Source organism: Colius striatus, chromosome 6 (genome assembly GCF_028858725.1).
Source record: "Colius striatus isolate bColStr4 chromosome 6, bColStr4.1.hap1, whole genome shotgun sequence".
NCBI lineage: Eukaryota > Metazoa > Chordata > Aves > Coliiformes > Coliidae > Colius > Colius striatus.
The window spans coordinates 34,316,026-34,337,557 of NC_084764.1; the positions used below are offsets into that span (position 1 = coordinate 34,316,026).

The 21,532-nt window shown below is 43.4% G+C and overlaps 1 protein-coding gene across 1 annotated transcript in view; it reads right to left on the minus strand.

Annotated features, from left to right (window-relative positions):
• Window positions 1–21,532, minus strand: part of SOS2 (SOS Ras/Rho guanine nucleotide exchange factor 2) — a 59,319-nt gene that overhangs the window by 7,115 nt on the left and 30,672 nt on the right. Inside the window, exons 9-18 of the mRNA XM_061998559.1 lie at window positions 16,943–17,070; window positions 15,551–16,206; window positions 12,775–12,856; window positions 11,998–12,120; window positions 8,517–8,620; window positions 7,093–7,312; window positions 5,686–5,805; window positions 4,009–4,171; window positions 2,862–2,979; window positions 2,097–2,269 (exon numbers count right to left, since the gene is read on the minus strand). Coding sequence (XP_061854543.1) covers window positions 2,097–2,269; window positions 2,862–2,979; window positions 4,009–4,171; window positions 5,686–5,805; window positions 7,093–7,312; window positions 8,517–8,620; window positions 11,998–12,120; window positions 12,775–12,856; window positions 15,551–16,206; window positions 16,943–17,070 — 1,887 coding nt within the window. The remainder of the gene's footprint in view (window positions 1–2,096; window positions 2,270–2,861; window positions 2,980–4,008; window positions 4,172–5,685; window positions 5,806–7,092; window positions 7,313–8,516; window positions 8,621–11,997; window positions 12,121–12,774; window positions 12,857–15,550; window positions 16,207–16,942; window positions 17,071–21,532) is intronic.

Genomic DNA, 21,532 nt, shown 5'->3' on the forward strand with positions numbered 1-21,532 from the left:
AGAATTTGAATGAAATGCTCCTAATTCACTGACCAAAGGAAAAAACAATCTAGCTTTTCGCTATTGTGAAGCTTAGCTCCAGGAAAAACAGAGGAAAAACCTTCCCTGAAACACACACAAGACAATCCAGTGCATGAAACACTCAAGCTCATGCTCTGTTTTCTGACACAAAAGAATGACCTTGAGTCAAAGAAATGGAAATTTAAGTCTTCTGTAAATTGTTTGCTAGTATTTTTGCCTAGTGAATCCTGCACAGCAGTGATAAAGGCCAGGCAACAGCATCCACTACACTTGCCTCAACAACATGGATCTGGGAAGGAGCAAAATCCAGATGCTGGAGCTGTGGAGGCAAAAGCCGTGCTGGTGCCATTTCTCAGAGGTGCTTTGGATGTGAACAGTGAACTACAAAGACAAAGAAGGGATGCAGGACAAAAGCAGGAAGGCCAGAGGCAGGGACAGAGCATGGTGCTCCAGCACAAGGGCTGGAGGGGAGGCATGGCAAGGATAGGAGTGGCACTGAGGGCACGGAATGGGACAGAGCCCAGCAGCCCTGCACTGGCTGCTCCTGATGCAGTGGCAGTCTCTGGGTGGTGAGATACAGCATTTGACAGTTGTTCTTTTGGCAGCAGAAATGCTGTCATCCCATGAACTTAAATGTACTTCTTGGCTTAACAATACTGTAAATCTAAGCCCTTCCCAGACATGTCCACAGAAATTAAACCTCCAATGCAAACAACATTTTTAAAGGCAGCATTATTGCTCATTTCATTCTCCATGTAACCAACTCCTTTGCTGCTTCCTGCTTGCTGATGTTCACCAGCTGGGACTGAGAGCTGCCCACACTGCTTTATATAGAGAAGGTGACAATTAGCCATGCACTTAGGAAGTAGGGCTGGGTACTTAAGCTAGGCTTTTCAGTCATTATTACCTCCATATAAAAACACCTCCCTACTGTTACCTGGCTTCTTGTTTCAGCATCTTCCCTTAAATTATCTGGGATTCACAGAATCCCAGCAAGCTGGGGGTGGGAAGGGCCCTGCAGAGCTCATCCAGCTCAAACCCCTGCTAAAGCGGGCTCCCCTCCATCAGGTGGCACAGGAACGTGTCCAGGCAGGTCTGGAAACTTCCCAAGAAGGAGCCTCCCTGGGCAGCCTGGGCCAGGGCTCCCTCACCTCAACACCAAAGAAGCTTTTTCTTGAGTTTAAGTGGAACTTTTTGTGTTCCAGCTTTTGTCCGTTACCCCTCGTCCTACCACTGGACACTACAAAACAAAGACTGGCCCCATCTTCTTGACTCCCACTCTTCAGGCATTGATAAGCACCAATAAGGGCCCCCTCTCAGCCTTCTCCAGGCTGAACAGCCCCAGGTCCTGCAGCCTTTCCTTCTCACAGAGATATTTCAGTCCCTTGATCATCTTGGCAGCCCTGCACTGGCCTCTCTCCAGCAGTTCCCTGTCTCTCTTGAGCTGGGGAGCCCAGAACACAGGACTCCAGATGAGGCCTCACCAGGGCAGAGTAGAGGGGAAGGATTCACTAGGCTTTGTCTAAGGCAGGTGACCACACAAGTATGCTCTCACTCCTGAAGTATACTGTCTGGCCCTGGTGCCTCCCCACACTTGCTCAGCTCTGCCATGTTGAATGACTGTCAGTATCTGTGCTGGCCTACGTGTCCCCTGACTGTGAGCAGGGTTTGCAGACTTTGGTCAGAGGTGTCATAAAAAAATGTCGAAAGGACTCTGGCACACACAGAGCATTTTAGGTCAAAGGAACCAATTTTTCTCCAATAAGTTATTCTGTTTAGTCAAGTGTGTCTTCTTCATTCTGTTTTGTTGCCAAAAAAACCTCACTGATGTCAGGCTGCAGAACAGTAACAGAATGAAGAAGACTCAGAACATGGAATCCAAGGAAGTAAATCCCCACTTTTGGCCAGTCCTTTGTGGTGGTACTTGGTTGTCTACCAGCCACTGTCCCCTCTCTTCCGATGGCCACTGTTCTTGCAAGATTAGGGCTAGTGCTAAAAGATTATTTGGCAATTTCTTGTCTTGTACATTCTTTTCCCTTTCTTATCCCCAAAACAGATATTTAATGTTTGATTACCCGAATTTCTGGCTCTACCCGTAAACAGTAAGGCTGGTTTTGATACTGCTGAATCTCTCCTGTAATTTCAGCCACTTTTCTTCTCTTACTGAAGTTAATTAATTCTTTCCCTTGTCTTTTAAGGAAGTCAGGATTCCCTTCTTCTGTCTTCAAAATATTTGTTAGGTATATTCCTGAGAAAGAAAAAGGGATTTTTTAAAGTTAATTTTCATTCCCAAGAGCCGATTTTGTTCTTTTTGAAGAATGCCAAAGCCTGAGCATCTGCAGTCCATTCCCTTTAACATCCCAACAGTTTATCAGCTGGCAAGACTGAATGAAGTCTGCATTTTACATAGGAACAATGAATTATTAAAATGTTTTATTTCCTTCACATGAGCTACTGAGTTTAGAAAAAAAAATCCATCTTCAGGTCACTGCCAAAACCAGAACACCAATGTGGAGGGAGGCAGTGTTTAACAAAGTAAGGGCATATGCATATCAATAGAATACCACCGACTTCCATAGAAAAAGACCCTAGGTGTTTTACCTGGTCTGGTGGAAAGTAACACTGCCCAAGGTGGGGGGGGTTTGGAACCATGCAATCTTCCAACCCCAACTATTCTATGAAGTCTAAAATCATTACAAACTCAGGAAGCCAAAAGTCACACATTGTATCACAGATTTGGTCTTTTTTAGAGCTAAACACTTTAAGCACTATTTAACACCTCTGCACCAAACAACTTAAGACTGCCAACACACACGTCAGCCTGCCCTCGTGTTACTTACCAAAGAAAGGCACACAGGGTGGATTGATGGACTTCAGCTTTGCTAGATACTTTTTAAAATGATCTTGACTTAATTCTACTGCTTCATCCAAAACTTTTTTTTTCCTTTCCTGTAGTGCCTGAGTTGTCAAAGAAGAAAAGAAAAGCTGTGCAAATCTTGTCAATAGGATGGTTAGCAAAAAAGACAGGCAATTCCCCAGCTCTCTTAGCAAAACTGAGGGAGCACGATGCAGACCTGAAAGAACCTCTTTTGTAAATGTTTTGCTCTGGACTACAGCACTATCAGTACAGCAGTTCAGGCATGTGAGGCATGAGGCTACTGTAAACAGCCTCATATTATTTGGTCTATCAACTGTACCAGCATAATCCTGTCTCTTTAATAAAAATCAAACACTTAACTGAAAAGCCTCATACTGCCTTTCAAAGACATGCAAAACCCAAAATATTTATTCATGCTCCTTTCCATGATAGTCAAGGGAGGCTTTGCTGCCACATCCTAGGCATTTCTTTTCTAGGCAAGGGAAAAATGAGAGTCCACCGCTTGTGTAGCAGCTTCTCTTCCCATTGTCCATCTAAAACATTTCAGTGGGTATTTGTCTGTCTCTGACAGTCTGAATTTTCTGGGACTCTCTCATCCAAGAGAAGTTCTTGTGATCAACTGAAATCTGAGTTTTAGCTATCCCCTCCCCATGTCCTCCTACCCCCAAATTTCTTCTGTAGGTAGAAACCGTTAAAGTGTTCCAGGGTTCTCAGCCCTAGAATTCTGCTTTTTCATACCCATACAAAACTGGACTGAAGCAACAGGTTCATTTCAGACAGGTTAAGGAACAACAACAGAATGGCCACAGCATTTCCACTTTTAGGGCTGAACACAAGTGAGAAAACATCTGCCAAAAAGCTTCACTTCCCATTACAAACCCTTGGAGACATCCAGCCCATCTCATGTTTTCTCATAAATAACATTTCACACTTGTTTTCCTCCATGGAAGCAAGTGTGACATGGAGATGATCTCTAAAGGTCCCTTCCAACCCCTGCCATTCTATGATACTGCAGATTTTCCTTCAGAAGTGAGTGTGACACATATCTAGATTCTGATTATTTGGCTTTTCACCCCCCCTCCCCCCCCAAAGCAATGCCCAAAACTTACCTCAAATGTGTGATCTAGTCTGTACACTGACACAGAATTCATTGCACTGACAATCTCTAAAACACCATTGAAGTTATTCAGATCTTGAAACACCTGCAGGATCTCTATGATCCTGCTCAGCACAGCCACTCTCTCTTCAAAGTTCTCTGTTTCCACGATGCACCTAATTAAAAGAAATAATTAGAGAAACACTGATGAATAAAAGCTGACATTTTGCTGGATACTAAATCTTTTTTTTTTTTCAAGCAAAGACTGTACAGTACATCCAGTATATGCACATTTTGGCTTTCTTTCAAGAATCTCAAGCATAAATTTATGTAATCACGTCTTACATGTGTTCAAGTTGGAAAGTCAAGAAAGGTTTTGGCATAGCCTGTAAAATAATCAAGTGAACTACAAACAAAATCACAGATTCCCAGAATAGTGGGTGTTGGAAGTGCCCTCTAGAGCTCTTCCTTGCTAAAGCACATTTCCCTTGAGCAGGGGAATTGAATGGGATCCAGGCAACTAGGGTATCTCTTCTGCCACTGTATATGCAGTGGCATTTTCAGCTCCGTGGGTTAGGTATACACATCTGAGGTGCTACACCCTTCTGACATCAGCATTATCTATGTTCTCAGTAGTACTTCATCATCTTCCTTCCCCAGACAGTGCAACAGGCTGGGGCAGAGGTGCTGCAAAGCTGCCCATTGGAAAAAGACCTGGGTAACTTATTCAACAGCAGCTGAACACAAGCCAGCAGTGTGCCCAGGTGCCCAAGAAGGCCAAGGGCATCCTGGCTTGTGTCAGCACTGGGGTGGCAGCAGGACCAGGGCAGGGATTGTCCCCCTGTGCTGGGTTCTGGGGAGGCTGCAGCTCGAGTGCTGTGTTCAGAGGGGCTGCAGCATGTCCAGAGCCAGGCAGCGGAGCTGGGGGAGGGGCTGGAGCACAAGTGTGGTGGGGAGCAGCTGAGGGAATGGGGGTGTTCAGCCTGGAGAAGAGGAGGCTGAGGGGAGACATGAGCATTCTGCAACTCCCTGACAGGAGGTTGTAGCAAACTGGAGGTCAGTCTCTTCTCCCAAGTAATGAAAGACAGGACAAGAGGAAATGGGCTCAAGTTGTCCCAGGGAAGGTTTAGATTTGAGCTGAGGAAGAACTCTTTCCCTGAGAGGGTTGTCAGCCCCTGTGCCAGGCTGCCCAGGGAGGTGGGGGAATCCCCATCCCTGGAGCTATTGCAAAGCCGTGAAGCTGAGGTGCTGAGGGCTGTGGGTTAGTGGTGGGCTGGGCAGGGTGAGGGGCGGGCTTGGACTCGAGGAGCTTAAAGGCCTTTTCCAACCAAAGTGATTCTGTGATTCCATGGCTTCATACAAGAAGGGAGACAGACTAAGATAAAGGGACAGACACAACAGTGCCGTCATCAGAGATGTAGACAAGCAGTGCTGAGTCCTGCACTGTCTTTGACAGCCTTTGATGTACTGTAGAAAAGTACATAGCACCCATACTGACCATGGAGTCATCACTGGAAAAGAAGTCTTCCAGTCTCACGTGACTGGCATCACACGCACCCCAACCCAAACCTGCCATCCCAGTAACGCCCTATCGCCAGCTCCCGAGTCAAGGCAATGCAACTCCAACCTTTTTCTCTCTGAATTTCAGGAGGAGTTAATGTCACCACGCTGTTACACCGCCTGTACTTACTTTTCAAACCACAGAGTAAGATTTGTCGTATGACGAATCATTTTCAGTAGGTTTGGGGAGTTAATTTCCTTATCGTCTTTAGTCCACACACTGCCAACGAGTTCAGAAGGCTGCACGGCCCTGGTGTGATGACACAGCAACATGCACAACAATGATCAATACAAGGAATAACTGTTAAGTCCCATGTTTGCATTCAAACACGATTTCTTCCCTTAATCTTGACCTGATATTTCGCAAAGTCAGTCCCATCTAACCCACTGAAAACAGTTACTTAAAACAACCTTTTGACGCCTGTTTGAGCACAGGAGGAAATAAGGGGTTTATCTTAATTGAATCTGGCATTTCTGAATAAGCATTTGCAGATAAGAAAATTACAAAGCAGAAAGTTTAGTTTCCCTAAAATATCTTGAAGACAGGTTTGGTTTGGTTTGGGTTTTTTTCAAATGGGAAGCTGGTGTATTTGAAGCAATCTGCTAGAAAAGCGGCTGATTTCAATAGAGAACCTGCTGTCACTGAAGCATGAAAAGATGCTTCACCTTCGAGCTTTGTAAGACCTCAAAGAATTCCTACCCAGCAAAACCTGAGTCTCATATCAAGGCTGGCTCTACTCCAGAAGACAGTGGAGCACTTTACAAAGAAGTTTTCCACTGAGAGGGTTGTTGAGCACCGGAACGGGCTGCCCAGGGAGGTGGTGGAGCCCCCACCCCTGGAGATATTCAAAAGATGCAGAGATGATATTCAAGAGATATCAAAAAGATGCTGAGGGACATGGGTTAGTCATGGGCTCAGCAGTGAGGTTAAAGGTTGGACTCAATGATCTTAGAAGTCTTTTCCAACCATAGTGATTCTTTAATTCTTACAGTACCAGACTGAAAAACCTCTTCAGAATTAGAGGACCCTATATGTGTGTGTGTGTGTGTAGCTATATATATCAAAGGCCTTTGCTGTGCAGTTAGAAAGGAAAAGGAGACAATTGTGTTCTTATTTGATGATGCAACAAGCATTTCTTATTAATGTAACGCTACATTAATAATGTGTTGCTTTTTATATTATATAACACTATGTAGCTTTTATTTCAATAGCATATAATAATATATAATGTTACAAACTATACTAATAACAATAACGTTGCTTTTAAGGAGGAGATGATACATGTTAGTGTTATCCACTCATAATATTTTAGTGTCCTTCCTGTACTTATTTATGTTGTCAGAAGGCTGATGTGGAGATAAAAACCACCCTTTCTTCCTCCCTGCTTATTTTGGTATCAAACAGATGGCATGAAAGGCTCTTTCCATAAACTCTGAAAGTCAAGAGGATGTGCTTTTTTTCCCCCCCCTCATTTTACAAATCTCATCTCTTTCTTGCCCAAATAATCTGAGACACACAGCTGAGCTCAGTCCCTACCTGTAGAGGTCGGACTCGAGGAGCGTGAGCTGCCGAGCGATCTCGATGGGGTGCAGAGTCATGAGGTCCAGCGCCTCGCTGTGCCCCACGCGCCAGATGTGCCACTCGATGGGCGGAGGAGGGCTCTCAAAGGTGATGTTGTGACTGACTCCATTTGCTGCAGCTTTCTTTCTCTTGATGATTTTAGCAATCGATTCCACCCACTTCTTCATGGATTTTCCTGCAAAACAAAAACCATTAAAAACGCCTCATTTTTTAATACCATCTCCAGTGACTTCTGATAACAAAACCAGCCCCCCAAGGAGTTGTACGTGCCCTCAAAACTCTGCATTTCTGCATGCAAATGTGTTAGGTTTGTAGTTCCTTTTCTTTCAGCTCTTATGGGCTGTTGCACCTGTATCAGTTGGTAAACAGAGACTCGTGAACAAATTTTTGGGGGCCCAGTTGAGTTTAAAGGCATCTACTGACAATTTGACTGGAAAAAAGTCATCTTGTATACACTGTATTTTATTTTCCCCCCCAGCTGCAACCAGCTCCACACTGACTGCTGGCTTCTCTGCTTAGAGAGGAACTAAAAAGGTAAGCAAGCTTCAAGTGAGATCTCTGCAACATGCTGTTCTAGTGCACTGCAGAACAAAAAGGCTGGGCAAGTACGTGTTTATGGTAACAGTGCAACGTTTACAGTACACAAATCGGTGGGCAAGATGGGAAGTACATTCACCATCTCAAGAGAAACAGCCTTTAAAGAGCTAACCAAAATGGAATTATTCCTCTCTGGTCAGCAATAGTTAGCATGGAGATCTCTGCAAAAGATAAACTACCATTCTCTAAGATTGTCTCAGAATTATGTTTCCCAACGTATATTTTGGCAATCTAAAAAGGAAAGGCTAGAACTGCCAGGATAACGACTCCAACTGACATGCCAACACTGTCACCTTCCACACAGGCTGCCAAAAAACCCCTCAATCTACTAGTTCATAAAGGATTGCTCCAGAAGAAGCAATACCCAATAGCTCAAGTATCCTCTCCTAAAAGGATAAGGATTTTCAGATGGAACTTTTCAATACATGGGAAAAGAACGAGATGGGAAAAAAATAGCCTCAGTAACCAACAGAGAAAGAGCTGTCTACAGACACAACAGGGAGAGGAGGAAGGTGAGAGTCTGAATGGCAGGGTCAGGCAAGGAGGAACATTACTGTCCAGAAGTAAATACACTGAAGAGAAATATCATAATGCTTGATGTAATTTTTGGTAGCTGTTTAGGCTCTGGGCCAAAGCTTGCTCATGCAAAGGAGAGTCTCATAAACAGCTCAATTAAAGGCATTAAAATTACTCATGTGTGTAAGGACATTCTCCTGGCAGGATTAGACCAGCAGGTTGTAAAAAAACATGTGGAAGAACACCAGGACCACCAATGACCATACCTCTTACACTGGAGATAAATGTCTCCAGTCTCTCTAGTAACTCCAGATCTCTTTCAAAATCATAAAAATGGTGCTCTACCCAGTGACGAAAAACATTCAATATCCTGAAGAAAGAGAGAAAAAAACAGTTATGGTTTGGTTTTAAGGACTGCTGAGGCTTATTCCACGTAAACACTGAACAAAGCACAATTCCACAAAAAAACCAAATTGCTGATTAATATAGTTGTCAACTAACAATATAGACATGTGGACAGAGGGGTAGAACAAAGATTAAGCATGGCACCCATAGTCGCAGAAGTCCCCAGGTGGTTTTCTTACATAAAGAAAGCTACTGTTGAGGAGGTTTCAGAAGAGGACAAACTTACCAAACTCAGACAAAACTGGTATTTCTACTGTAGTTTTAGTATTTTTGTTTAAAAAACCTAAAAACACTAACTAGGATCTCCCATTTGGTAAGAAACAAAACTGCAATTGTTTCTTTCCTACACACAAATTTCAGCTTGGAAGTTGTTGCAAGTGTACTGCCCTTCTTTTACAACTCTTTAATTGTACAAATGGCCACACTAGATCCAGCACTTCCTTTCAGCATACAATTCAGAGAATGCTTCGTGTTTTCTCCACACTTTGTTAAACAGATTACTAACAAGTAACCCTCTCTCTCAAAGTGGACTACAGCTGCTCTTCTGCCTTCTACTCTGAGGGTGTATCAGAATGCAAAACTGTTTTGCCTCTTTTTCAGGTAAACAAGTTGAGCTCGTACCTCCACATTTTTTATTTCAAGTGTGCCATATCACCTTACCTGAGGGGTGAGCAAAAATCTCCTGGGCCAGCTAACACAACACATGTTCCTTGAGCCAACTCAGCAAGTGGGACAGGATGATGAGGTTAGTGGAAAGCCCACAGCCTCAGACACAGCAAAGAATGAGATATGGTTACTCCTGCCACATTGTCTTTGCAGAAGTGGCTCAGCCATATGCAGAGCACTGTTAAAACTCCTCCACTCTTCCCAGCTCAGGATATTAAGGTAAACCAGAACTAATTGAGTATGAAACTGTTTGTGGTGGCTCAGTGCTGTTGAGTCAAGGAATGAACATCTGAGAGGGACAGAGCTGACAACTGATTGTGATCTGCCCGTCTGTTGTGAGTCAGAGCACTAGAGAAGTTGGCTGGTTTAGCTCAGCAGATGAAGGGTGCTCTCTGTGAACAGATGGAGAATTAAATATTTCTCCTCTTCCTAATCTCTAAGTTAAAGAATAAGATTCATCCCATGAAAGAATGGCTACCCAAACAGATCATTTTGGCTGGAAATTAATGCCAGCTTCTACCTGTCAAAAGGAGCAATGTTTTGAAACAAGTTCCCAATAGCAGCAATAAAGGATGTCATCTAATCATCTTTGCCTTTGGGATATCACGGTAGTAACGCTGAAAAAGCAAGAAAGACTGCCTGGGTCTGCTGACTGCATTTCCAGCTTAGCATCTCCACTTTCCCATGATCTCACATGCACTTAATTTTGTCAGATATGACCATTCCCATGCCTGTGCACTGCACAGCATCTCTACAGCATTTGCTGTGAGATGGGGGAGGAGGGAAGGATGAGCATCTTCATATTCTCCACCTTCTTTCCAAACCTCAGATCTCTCTGAAGTAGAGGTCAATGCTATTAACAATATTGGAATTTACAATGTGCTGGGCATGTCAACCTAACAGCTCAAATTCAGGGCCTTATTCTCAACTGTAACACAGTTAAGAGTTTCAAGCTACTGGAAACATGTAGTATCTCCTGAATTCAAAGATTAACTGTGAGCCACAGAAGGGTGTGTGATAAATAGCAGATTTAAAACACACCTCCTCAAGCAGGCACGGGGAAGGGGACTCAGCTCACCAGCCACGGCATGAATTAGGCAGCAAACAGTAGCTGTCATGATAAGAGTGCCCTTATCTCTCAAAGAAAGCCAGAAACCAACACCAAAGACCCTGGAAACTTTGGAATCGTTCAAAAGGTCTCAACTCAATAATAACACGTGAAGGCAAAAGTGATGACTTGTGCTTGGAAATTAAGAGCATGAAATATGGTTAATTGCTGCCCCAAGTTTTTTTACACGTTCCAGTTCATTGGTAACCACTTGTCCTGCTCAGTCAGCCGTGCTGCAGGAAGATGCATTTGTACCATACAAAGGGGCACTGCAAAGAGGTCCTCAAACAACTTCCAGCCTAGATGGTAAAGGAGGTTATAAAAAACTGCAACAAAAGTGATACAATGATATTTTAACTTCAGTTATGTCCTAAAAGCCCAATCTGTGTGAGTTTCTATGCAGGGGCTCTGAAGGCACCTATGCAGATGGTTGCAGAAACAGTTACCAGAAAACAGCAAGCTGAAATCAGGGCATGTATGTGCCCAGAGGCAGGTTGCAAAGCTCTCTCAGGAGCTGATAACTCTGGAGACTAGAGCTCCTGCTGAACTCACAGGAGCTGATAAACTGAGAACACCAACAGCCTGATAAATATGTACAAGGCCATGAACACACACAAGTAGCAAGGTTACACCGAGGCTGTATAACCTGGACTGCATCCAAGGTGGTGGTGGCCCCCATACAGGCATGAAAACTACAGAATTCCACACATATATACTTACATTTCTTAATTGCATTTCTTTTTATACATATGTATGCAGGCAGGTACTTGACAAAAACGAGACCCCTACGTGGCTTTCTGAGCACCTGCCTTGAAGGTAGTGGCACATCAGTGTGACCCTTCAACTTGGATTAAACTGCTGTTGCTCTGAACAAGTAGCTATGGATGGTTGTGTGTGGTATGGCACTAACTGAGGGTACTGTGCTCAGAGTATCTGCCATTAATAGTAACATCTTGATGTGACTAATAAAAACAGTTTAACAGCAAAAACTGTTCTGGCAAATATTGCCTGTGACCTGTGTCCCCTCCTGACTTGATTCACTGTCAGGAAAACAATTTGCCTCATTCATGCTAGAAATTCACGTTGAATTGTTCCCCAAGTTAGCTTGGTCAGCAAGACCTTGAAGATTCACTGCAGCCCACTGCAATGTGCAGTGTAGACAAGAGTCTCCGGGTCAGTCTGCAAACACACTAACAGGGCTGGGAAAGGGAGTAAAACACCAGTAGGAGTGAGGAAAAAGAAAAAAGAAATGGAGAAAACTATCTTTATAGGGACTGTTAACACAAAATCCATTCAATCACACCTGCTTTACATAGCAGCCACGCAGTGTTCTTGTGGGTGGTGATCACAGCTGTGAGCAGGAGAGAACCGAAGCACAGTTGCAACAACAACAGAAGTCAGTATGACTAATCAGAACGTGGTTTGGGATATTAGTCTGGTTGCAGACAGTGATAAGTCCCTACTTGACAGCACAGCAGTCTCCAGAAGAGATTACTGTCTCCAGGATCACCATATAATCAGTGAACTCAAATCTGGCTTTAAGAGAACAAATTTAAAGGCAAATAAACCTGAGTTGCACTGGTTGGACATATTCCTTGCGAAATCGCTTCAGGTCCGCGCCGATGGGCTGCTCCCCTTTCTCGATGGCCAGCCTGTCTGCTTCTGTAGGCTCAGGCTCTGGGATTTCAAACCTAGGAATAAAAGCACCAACAAACTGATGGCAATTAAGATAAACCACAAGCCCTTTATGTAGGACATGAAGAGCAATTGCATTTACAAAAAAAACGAAATAAATTCAGTGTGGTGAATCTCAAGCACCTGTCTGACAGCCAGTTTGCCTGGAACTGCCTCCTCCCCTGCCAACACACCCAGCTCTTGCCCTGGTCATTAGCTAGCAAGATGTCTAGACTGGGATGTAAGGTTTTTAACTACCTGCTAGCTTGATTAAATGAAGATTAGAAGAAAGCTTAAGAGCAGCTTTATCACGCTGTATTAAAATGTTGTTTACAGTTAGAGTCTGTGCCTTTCAAACAAACTGTTTAGAATACTTCTGTTCTCATTTGCATCAAGATTCTGTCAGACTCAAAAACACTCTCAACAGTTCAAAACATTTCAATTCCACATCAAGTGTTCTAGTTAATACTTAATTCAGGTCACTGACTTAACCAACTGGGGAAAGGAAGCTTGCATCAAAACCTTGCATCGCCGTATCCCGTTTGAAAAGTTACTCTTCCGTGAGCTTCACTAAAACATTTGCCACATTGGCACTGAGAACCAGAGCAGAAAAGGAGCAGGTAAATACACAAAGCCTTTCCATATCTTCAGAAAGGACGAGCACTGCTTACCTTTCAATCAGTAAACTCAGCAGCTCCTGGGGCTTGCAGAAGGAGCGGTATGTGGTAAGGAAAGTACGTACAAAATTAGGATCTGGAGAGACAGAATAAGAAAATGGTGTGGGGGTTTTTATCCAGTTGTAAAATATCAACAATAAAAGACACACTCACAGAAAAGGCTTAAAGTCTGGAAAATACACTGAGGTTCTAAGTCAAGCACTGTCACTTGAAAAACACCAGAAATTATACTGCTTGTGAAATCTTCGTTGAGTTCTTCCATGCCTTTCCCCTGCAGAAGCGTTCACCTGCACATACTACATTCTCTCAACAACTGTGTCTCAGCTGTGGCTTGCTAATGGTGTACACTGTGTATGCAGCTACTGTAGGGTTTCATAAAGACAAAGCAAACACGGCAGAACTAGGCTGTCTACTCTCTCAACACCAAAAAACACCTACAGCGCTCCAAGAAAATGTTTGCCTTACCTGCTCTGAAAAACTCCCCAGCAGTGCAGATCCCACACCTGCCCCAGCCACACACAGCAGCACCCAGCCACCCTCTGTAGAGCAGCAGAGGCCTCACAAAGCAAATACCTGCAGCAAGTTCCAGACGTTGCAGCTCTACATGCCACCACACCTCCCCCTCTTGCTTTTCTCACCGCCACAGTAGGCGTGTTACCATGAGATGTGCCTATCCACAAGCCACCACGTGTTTTATTGGGCCCACCTCGCTATACTATGAGTATTAAAGAAAAAAGCATTGTTCTCTTAAATCCTTTGAATGCCACTCTCTTGTTCAGAGTTTGATGTGAATGAGCAAGTTGATAAATCACTTCACAATGAGTCATGGAGGCATCATCTGGTCCTACTCCTGCCACCTCCATAGGAGACACCCTCACAAGGGTAACAGCAGCAAGCTGTTGCTCTGGTACGGTATGTAGCAGCCTCCAGAGCTGCCTGGGAGCAAATGAAAGCTGAAATACAGGAAAACCAGGCCTAGAGAAGTGCTTGTGCATATGCTCACTCGGAAGTATGGATTTTGGATTGCTGGGAGTTTCTTTTCTTCTTGCTGTCCTATGAATAGCCTTGAATCTGTCAGCGTTAGGTGCAGGTGGCTTACACCAGCAGTCTTCCACTGGTGGGCAGTGAATTTCTTTCAGTAAGCCCACAAAAGATTAAGATAAACATTGCTTTTAAGAAGCTTAAATTCCCTGCAGAGCACTGCTCGGTATTTTTAAGGGATCCATATATAGGAACGTACTTGCAAGCTACAATAGTGCTCTCATTCTGTGACAATGCTGCTGAGTTTGCACCGCAGCCCTGTGCTGGCCTCTCTGCTGCCACAGCGCATCTACATTCACTCTGCTACTAGTTACAACATTTTAAAAGTAATCCTTGCTCCTACCACTGAACAGGCAGGTAGTATCTCTGCTCTGCAGACAGGAGCTGCAGTTCTCTTAGCACAGGGGCTGCTGCTCTGCTCTCTAACCTGTGCAGGTTCCTTTATGTTAGTTCTGAAATGATTTATTTTTGTAAATGACATTCTCAATGAAATAAAAATTACAAACAATGTGCTACTTATAGTGGCTCACAATTTAAACTCAAGAGTTTACTAACTCTGTATCTGCTACCTCCCATGGTATCCTGGCCTCAGCTGGGAAAGCAGAGCCTGGTTGCTGGACTTGCCTCAAACCAACCTGAAACTAACGCAAACCTACAATAAACTGACAGTTGAAAGAAAACCCTCATCTTGACCTAATGACAAACAAAAAGCAGCAGCAAGAACTGCTGAGAGTCACTGCACATGCTGCCAGTCATCAAAACACCCTTGTGGAGGCTGAGGCAGAGGATTTTCTTAGTCTTGGCTCCAAACACTGTTTGGAAAAAGCTCACAGAAACCCAAGAGGCAATGCTTTCATTGAAGATTCCCAAGGCCCACGTGGCACGTACTTGTACTATACAAGCCTGCAGATACACTGTCAAACTAATACTCAAATACAACAGTACATTCAGGAGAAGAGCTAAATTCACAAGCCACTGAAACCCACTGCATTTGAGAAATGTGATGACACAACTACAGATGACTTGCATACCAACTAGTCACATCACTACTGAGCTTCAAAGGGGGAAATGCTATGTGAACATTTGTTTTTTAAAAATAAACTCCATACAGCTCCACACTACCCAGCCTTACAAAATAGACTCACTTAAATACCAGGTATGTTTGTAAAAAGCAGAAAGGAGACCATTATCGTTTGAGAAGTTGTACAAGAAAACCTGCATGCCACTTCTGCCAGTATTCTTCTGCCAGCCTCACTATGGCCCCTTTCAGGGCACGCTTCTCACCCCAAACCCAAGGTCTAATATCTTCATCAATGTTAGCACTTCATCTAACTGCTTCCAGGTTTCATTTCTGTGGAAAGGCTGAAGAATGCCAACTGTGATCTGCACCCTTGTCTACCAAGAGACTTCACACAGAAGCAGGCTGACACATCATAAATATAACCTCCAACCTGCTTTAGCCATGGTAGTCTCAGATGAAACCCACTAGTGCCTCCTGTTAGACTACTGGTGCTTTTTTAGGGGAAGAGGGCAAGGCTTGTACACCCAAAGTGTTTTTACAGCTTTGCCAGTTGATTTAATAATAGATACTGTGGTTTGGTTTCTTTTCTTTTCTGCAAATCTTGCTTTACATTTAATTAGATGCAGAAAAACACCCCAATCAACCAAAAGATAAAAGGATTAATTTCATCACCCACACATGGGTGATCATAAAAACCCAAAGGCATACCTGCATACATATGGTAGGTCAGCCTTTCGATCAGCTTCACAACGGTCCCTCCTTTGATGATAGGAATGCCATTCCTGCTTTGCAAGTTGTCTTCAAACACAATGTTATCTTCAGAGTCTTCCACTACAAAACGATACACGTTTGGGCTGGGCAGCCTCAGCGGCTGTTCATTTTCCTCTTGCAGCAACACTGAATCCAGCATCCTATCCAGAGTACTGCGATACTGGAGCGAAATCAGAGCGGCCATCCAATTACCCTTCTCCTCAGCAGACTTGGCAGCAAACAGGATGCTGTTGTCATCTTTAGACACCAGTTCAAAAGCATGTTTATATTCAGACGTGTCATCTTTGTCTATGATCTGTATTTTCCTCATGACAATTTTCTCCTTCAGTCTATACTCGGCGCTGCTGTAACCGGGAAGCCGGGACTGACCGTGGTTAGTTTTACAGCTGATCATTAAACCATCGAAGAGAAAGATGTGGCGTTCATGTTTGGCCCCTATCTTTGTCAAGCCACCTTCCATTATGAACTCGTTACAGCACTGCCCAATATCTTTGCCTTCCCAGCCATCGATATTTTTCTGGATTTCATTCATTTTCTTGATGGCCAAGTGCTTGCTTCTTATTTGCCTGTTATAGAAGCGACACACTGGATCCCTTGAATGAATAAAAGAAAAAGTCAGGACAGGTACATTCCACATTTGCCATCGCAAGAGACCAGAATCCCTCCCCCCCAAACCAAAATTACCTGTTTATATTATTATTTCTTTGCCCTAAATGTGTCCTAACCAAGTTTACTGTTCCATATAAGCCACTGGCATTGTTTTGGCTAGGGAAGGAGGACGATATTGCCACTATTCACATAAGTGGACTGTGAAGGTTTGGGCCTGTTATTCTGTTTACAATGAAAACTGGCACAAAGACATGCCTTGAAAACAAAATACACAGATTCTCTAACAAGAAAGAAAAAACCCAATCACAATTCCTTCCACATCATTTATCTTCTACTCTGCCAACTTTTGCAAACCAGTTTTGTGGATTGAGAGGGGATCTTATTAACATTTACGAATATCTAAAGGGTGGGTGTCAGGAGGTTGGGGCATCCCTTTTTTCTATTGTATCTAGCAACAGGACAAGGGGTAATGGGATGAAGCTGGAACACAAAATGTTCCATTTAAATATCAGAAAAAACTATTTCACTGTTGAGGTGAGGGAGCCCTGGCACAGGCTGCCCACAACGTTGTGGAGTCTCCTTCCTTGGAGGTCTTCAAGACCCACCTGGACGTGTTCCTATGCCACCTGATCTAGGTTGATCTGCTTCTGCAGGGAAGCTGGACTAGATGATCTCTAAAGGTCCCTTCCAACCCCTACCATTCTATGATTCTATGATTACCCAGGCCGCCGTCTTGGGGAGTGTTTGCTGTAAATGCGCTCCATGCTGCACTGAAGGTTCAGAAGAGCTGTAATGGCTTGTTTCAAGCACTCCCGATCCTCTTCGTCTTCACTGCACTCCTGCAGTTGCTGGGGCGTAAGAAACATTTTTTGTTTCAGACTTGTCTAATTTATAGAAGGGTAAGAAGACTGCTAAACATTCTTACACGGTGTTATCTACAGGACTGCTTGAAGCCAGTGACTTCAAGTCAATGAGAGAGTTATTACCAGAAGCACACTCAAAACTAGGTCTGTATGGAACTAAAAAACATTTGTCAGATATTCAGGAAAAGTCAGTAGTAAATACTCAACAGGAGAAAGCAGCAGGGAGTTTAGAAAGATAACCCTTTACCGAGAGCCAGTGCTAACTGTCAAGACACTGTTTTTCCTGTTACCTTGTCAATAATAATCTGTTTCACGACTGATTTTACTGAATAGCTTGGAGGTTTGAAATAGTGGAGGAATTAACTGTGAGTAGTTATGTAACTGTGAGCAGTATTCCTTCAGTGAGTCAATCTCAACATTTCAGACCAAATTTAAAAGACAGAATGACCAAGATTCTCTCTTTGCTGCTTACCCTTCTAAATTCTGCCATCTTCAGCGAGCTCATCTATTTCAAGAAGAAATGTCAATTTTGTGGGGTGTCAACTAAAGTGAACACTCTTAAAATATTACCAGTGTAAATAAAAGAGAGCTTTCTTTTTAACCTCTTCCATGCTCAAGACTGTATAATTGGGTTTTTTAAGGAAAATTCAAGCAAATAGATTGCTGGGCAAACTCAAAACAATATGCCACGCAGTTTTGGATACACTCTGCTTTACCTACATACTCAAAGAGAAATCTTACTTACAATCACTCAGCATGGCAGAAGCCTTCTTTTCCTTTCCCCACTATGTTCCCTCAGCAAGGATATGTAGCTTCCTCTAAAAGTAATTGAGAGAACAGGGTTTGACCAGATTGGCCCACTCTCTTCATGTAATTTAAATTACTAAAATGTTTATTTTTTCACATGCCCAAACATCTTCCATCTTGCATATTACAGAAATGAAAGCTTCACGGCCAGAAATTTCTGGGAAGTTTATGAGCTGAGGAACAGTACAGGGAAGGGAAAAATAAGATGTCTACCTCAGTGGAAACCCTTCTTTTCCTTGTTATCAGTCACAAAAGAACATAAAAACAGTGTGAAAAGATCACAAGTGCCAAATCATAAAGGTGGGAAAAGCTACTGAGTCTTATGATAAGAGACTCTTTCTCCTCACGTGCCCTGAGCAGATTTTCTTAAATCTCCTTTCTAACAGGGACATGTTTGTCAATCAACAGACATCAAATGGGGCAAGCTTTGCTTTTCATAACAACTCCCCCCTCCCATTTGGAAATAATCTAATTCATTTCTACACCTCAATGCATAGATTCCTGAAGATGAGGCCCATCACGTGAAGCATATCTCATTCTCTGTAATTACTGGACTAACATCTGCTTAACTTGCACCCTTCTGATTAAACAGTAGATGCAAAAGATATGCTTGCTAGACAGAGAAAATATGTCAATCTCTAGAAAAAGGAAAAGAGTGTCCTGCTTGTGCCAGATGTATTTAAAATAACAGTGATGATTAACGGTGAATACTCACTATTCAATTTATTGTACAGAAAACAGTAATGAAAAACACTGTGCACCTAAATTACAGCACAGTGATCCTGTAGAATACTGAATGGGGCTTCTCTGCCAGTCAATGATTAGGTAAGAGTGGAAAAGATCAAAAGGCAGAATTTCATGTGTTTTGGGTTGCTTGATAACAGCACAGCGAGTCATAGGCAAGAGTTAGGGGTAGTCTTGTGCAAGGCACAGGAGAAGGAAGGCTATACTTTCTCTTTAACACAGAAAAGCCTTCCTGGACTTGAACAGATCTCTGCTTACCTTCAGGATTTTAATGATATGGGCTTCTTGCTCAGGATTTGGATGGATTATATTGCCCCTTGAGCATTGCATTCAATGAATAATGTTTGGAACTCTGGTATCCACAGGTGCATTTATGAAAGCATAAGCCTGATGAAACATTAAGCTCTCCCCTACATTGCCACCATTAAGGTGTTCATCTTTGGAAATGTCAAGCATAGCATCTTAAACCTGAATACTCTGTTATTCAATTAAAAATATAAGAATATAGTTGGGTTACTTGTATGCAAGATCTAACAGCTCCTGATCACTACCACTAGTTTGATTTCTTTAGTGTGACTCTCTTCAACCTTTGCTACCATCATTCATTCCAAAACTACCTATGGCAGGTTCCTTTTCTGTCAATATTTGAACAAGGAAACAACTCTGAAGTGACATCAAGGCCTGCCCTCTGCCTCCACGTGCCCAAAGGCTATTTCCTCATGACCTCTACATGGCTGCTAACGAACAGCTGTCAAACCAAATTCAACTGGAGATCTCCAAACGACATACAACCCCTCTGCCTCTTCCACAGAAGAGCCTCTGCTGCAGACCCTGCATCAGAGGCTGCACAAACAGGTTTTTGCACTGAGGAGAAAAATTCTAAAGCTTGAAAGAGTTTTCAAGCTTTTCACACTTCAGTTTCACAAAAGAGCAAACACTGAGGTCTACGCTTCTGTACATCAGTTATTACTTATCTCCCAATTCAGTAGGAGGTCTTTGGTGACTTTCTTTAGGAGCAACAGTCTCAATCTTAGCCTCTATCCCTACCAACACCAGGAAAATATGAGAGTTCTGTTGCTTTTCTGCTTCCCTTTTTGCTGCATTTTTTTCAGCCAAGGTTCCTAGAGACAAATACAGTGGTAACAGAGTGGCAGTACCAACAGTTTGTAATACATCAATATTGCTGAACAAATACTTTCTCTACCCCTAAAACCTCTCTGCTTTTTAAAAAAATCACTGCTGTAAATTTAGGATGTTTTAAATAAACCTGCAACTGAAGTGATCACAACAAAAGACTCTGTATTTACCATATTCACTATGGAACGCTTTGTAAGATTCCTGCTCTGCTCTGTGCTCAGCCTTTGCATCTGAATTCTAATTCTATTCAGAAATCTTGTATACTGTGGATAAAGGTCAAACTTAATCATTTTCACTGCTGAAATTCCCTGGCTAAGAAAACACATTGCCTAATACTAAATTTCAGGCAGAATCCTGCTGCATTATCCAAGTGAAAAATAGGAAAAAGAAACAACAAAATGTGGTTTTTGCACTATCTGCCAGACTTCATTCTTCAAAGACACGAGGAAATTTAGGAATGTGTCATGTATAACCTGATCCTACCAATATTAATGGGAGTTACAAGCAGTCTCAGGGTCCCCAAGAGACAGAAAACTCTTGCAGTATTATAGATTTAAGACAGGCTATCAGAACCAAAGTGTGCCATGGTTTAAAATATAAATAGTAACCACCGTTTCCTGTCACTGAAGAGAAAACTACCAAGTTTGCATGCAAAGCATTTAATTTCTTAAGTTCTGACAACACACAAACTCTGCTCAATAAGGCATGGATGTTAGTGTTTCCCTAAAAAACAGACAGAGGCTGTGCAGCTTGTAAAATCAGTCAAATGCTTTGTTTCTTACAAAGCTGTACCACATGACTTCATTCTTTAATTTCATACTGATGCACTCCATTTCCCAGCTTTAAGACACAACAGGTCATTAATTAGCCTGACCTTCAGCATAATACAGGTCACTAATATAATTTTGTCTTTTAAGTATGAAAGAAAGACATTTTAAGAAGTTCCAGAGAATCACCATATGCAACTGACCCTCAAGGAAAAGGAAGCTGCACTAATTTGAAAGAGACCTATCAACAAAGCTATCACTGCTCACTTCACAGAAAGTCTGGCAGAGCCATGCCATGCTTCTGCCCCTCATCCTTTAGTTCCTGGATTGGTTTGTTTTCCTTTCACAGAATCATAGAAACATTCCGGTTGGAAAAGAGCTTTAAGCTCATGGAGTCCAAGCCCTCCCCTCGCCCTGCCCAGCCCACCACTAACCCATGGCCCTCAGCACCATGCCTTTGCAGAACACCCCCACCTCCCTCTGCAGCCTGGGACAGGGGCTGACAACCCTCTCAGGAAAAAAGTTCTTCAGCTCCAATTTAAATCTCCTCTAGGACAACTTGAGACTGTTTCCTCTTGCCCTGTCACTCATTACTTGGGAGCAGAGACCAACCTCCACCTCACCGCAGCCTCCTGTCAGGGAGTTGCAGAGAGTGCTCCTGTCTCCTCTCGGCCTCCTCTTCTCCAGGCTGAACACCCTCATTCCCTCAGCTGCTCCCCAGCACACTTGTGCTCCAGCCCCTTCCCCAGCTCCGCTGCCCGGCTCTGGACACGCCGCAGCCCCTCAGTGTCCCTCTGGCAGTGAGGGGCCCAACACTGAACACAGCACTCGAGCTGCAGCCTCACCAGGGCTCAGCACAGGGGCACAATCCCTGCCCTGGTCCTGCTGCCACACCAGTGCTGACACAAGCCAGGATGCCCTTGGCCTTCTTGGCCACCTGGACACACTGCTGGCTCGTGTTCAGCTGCTGCCACCAACACCCCCCAGGTCCT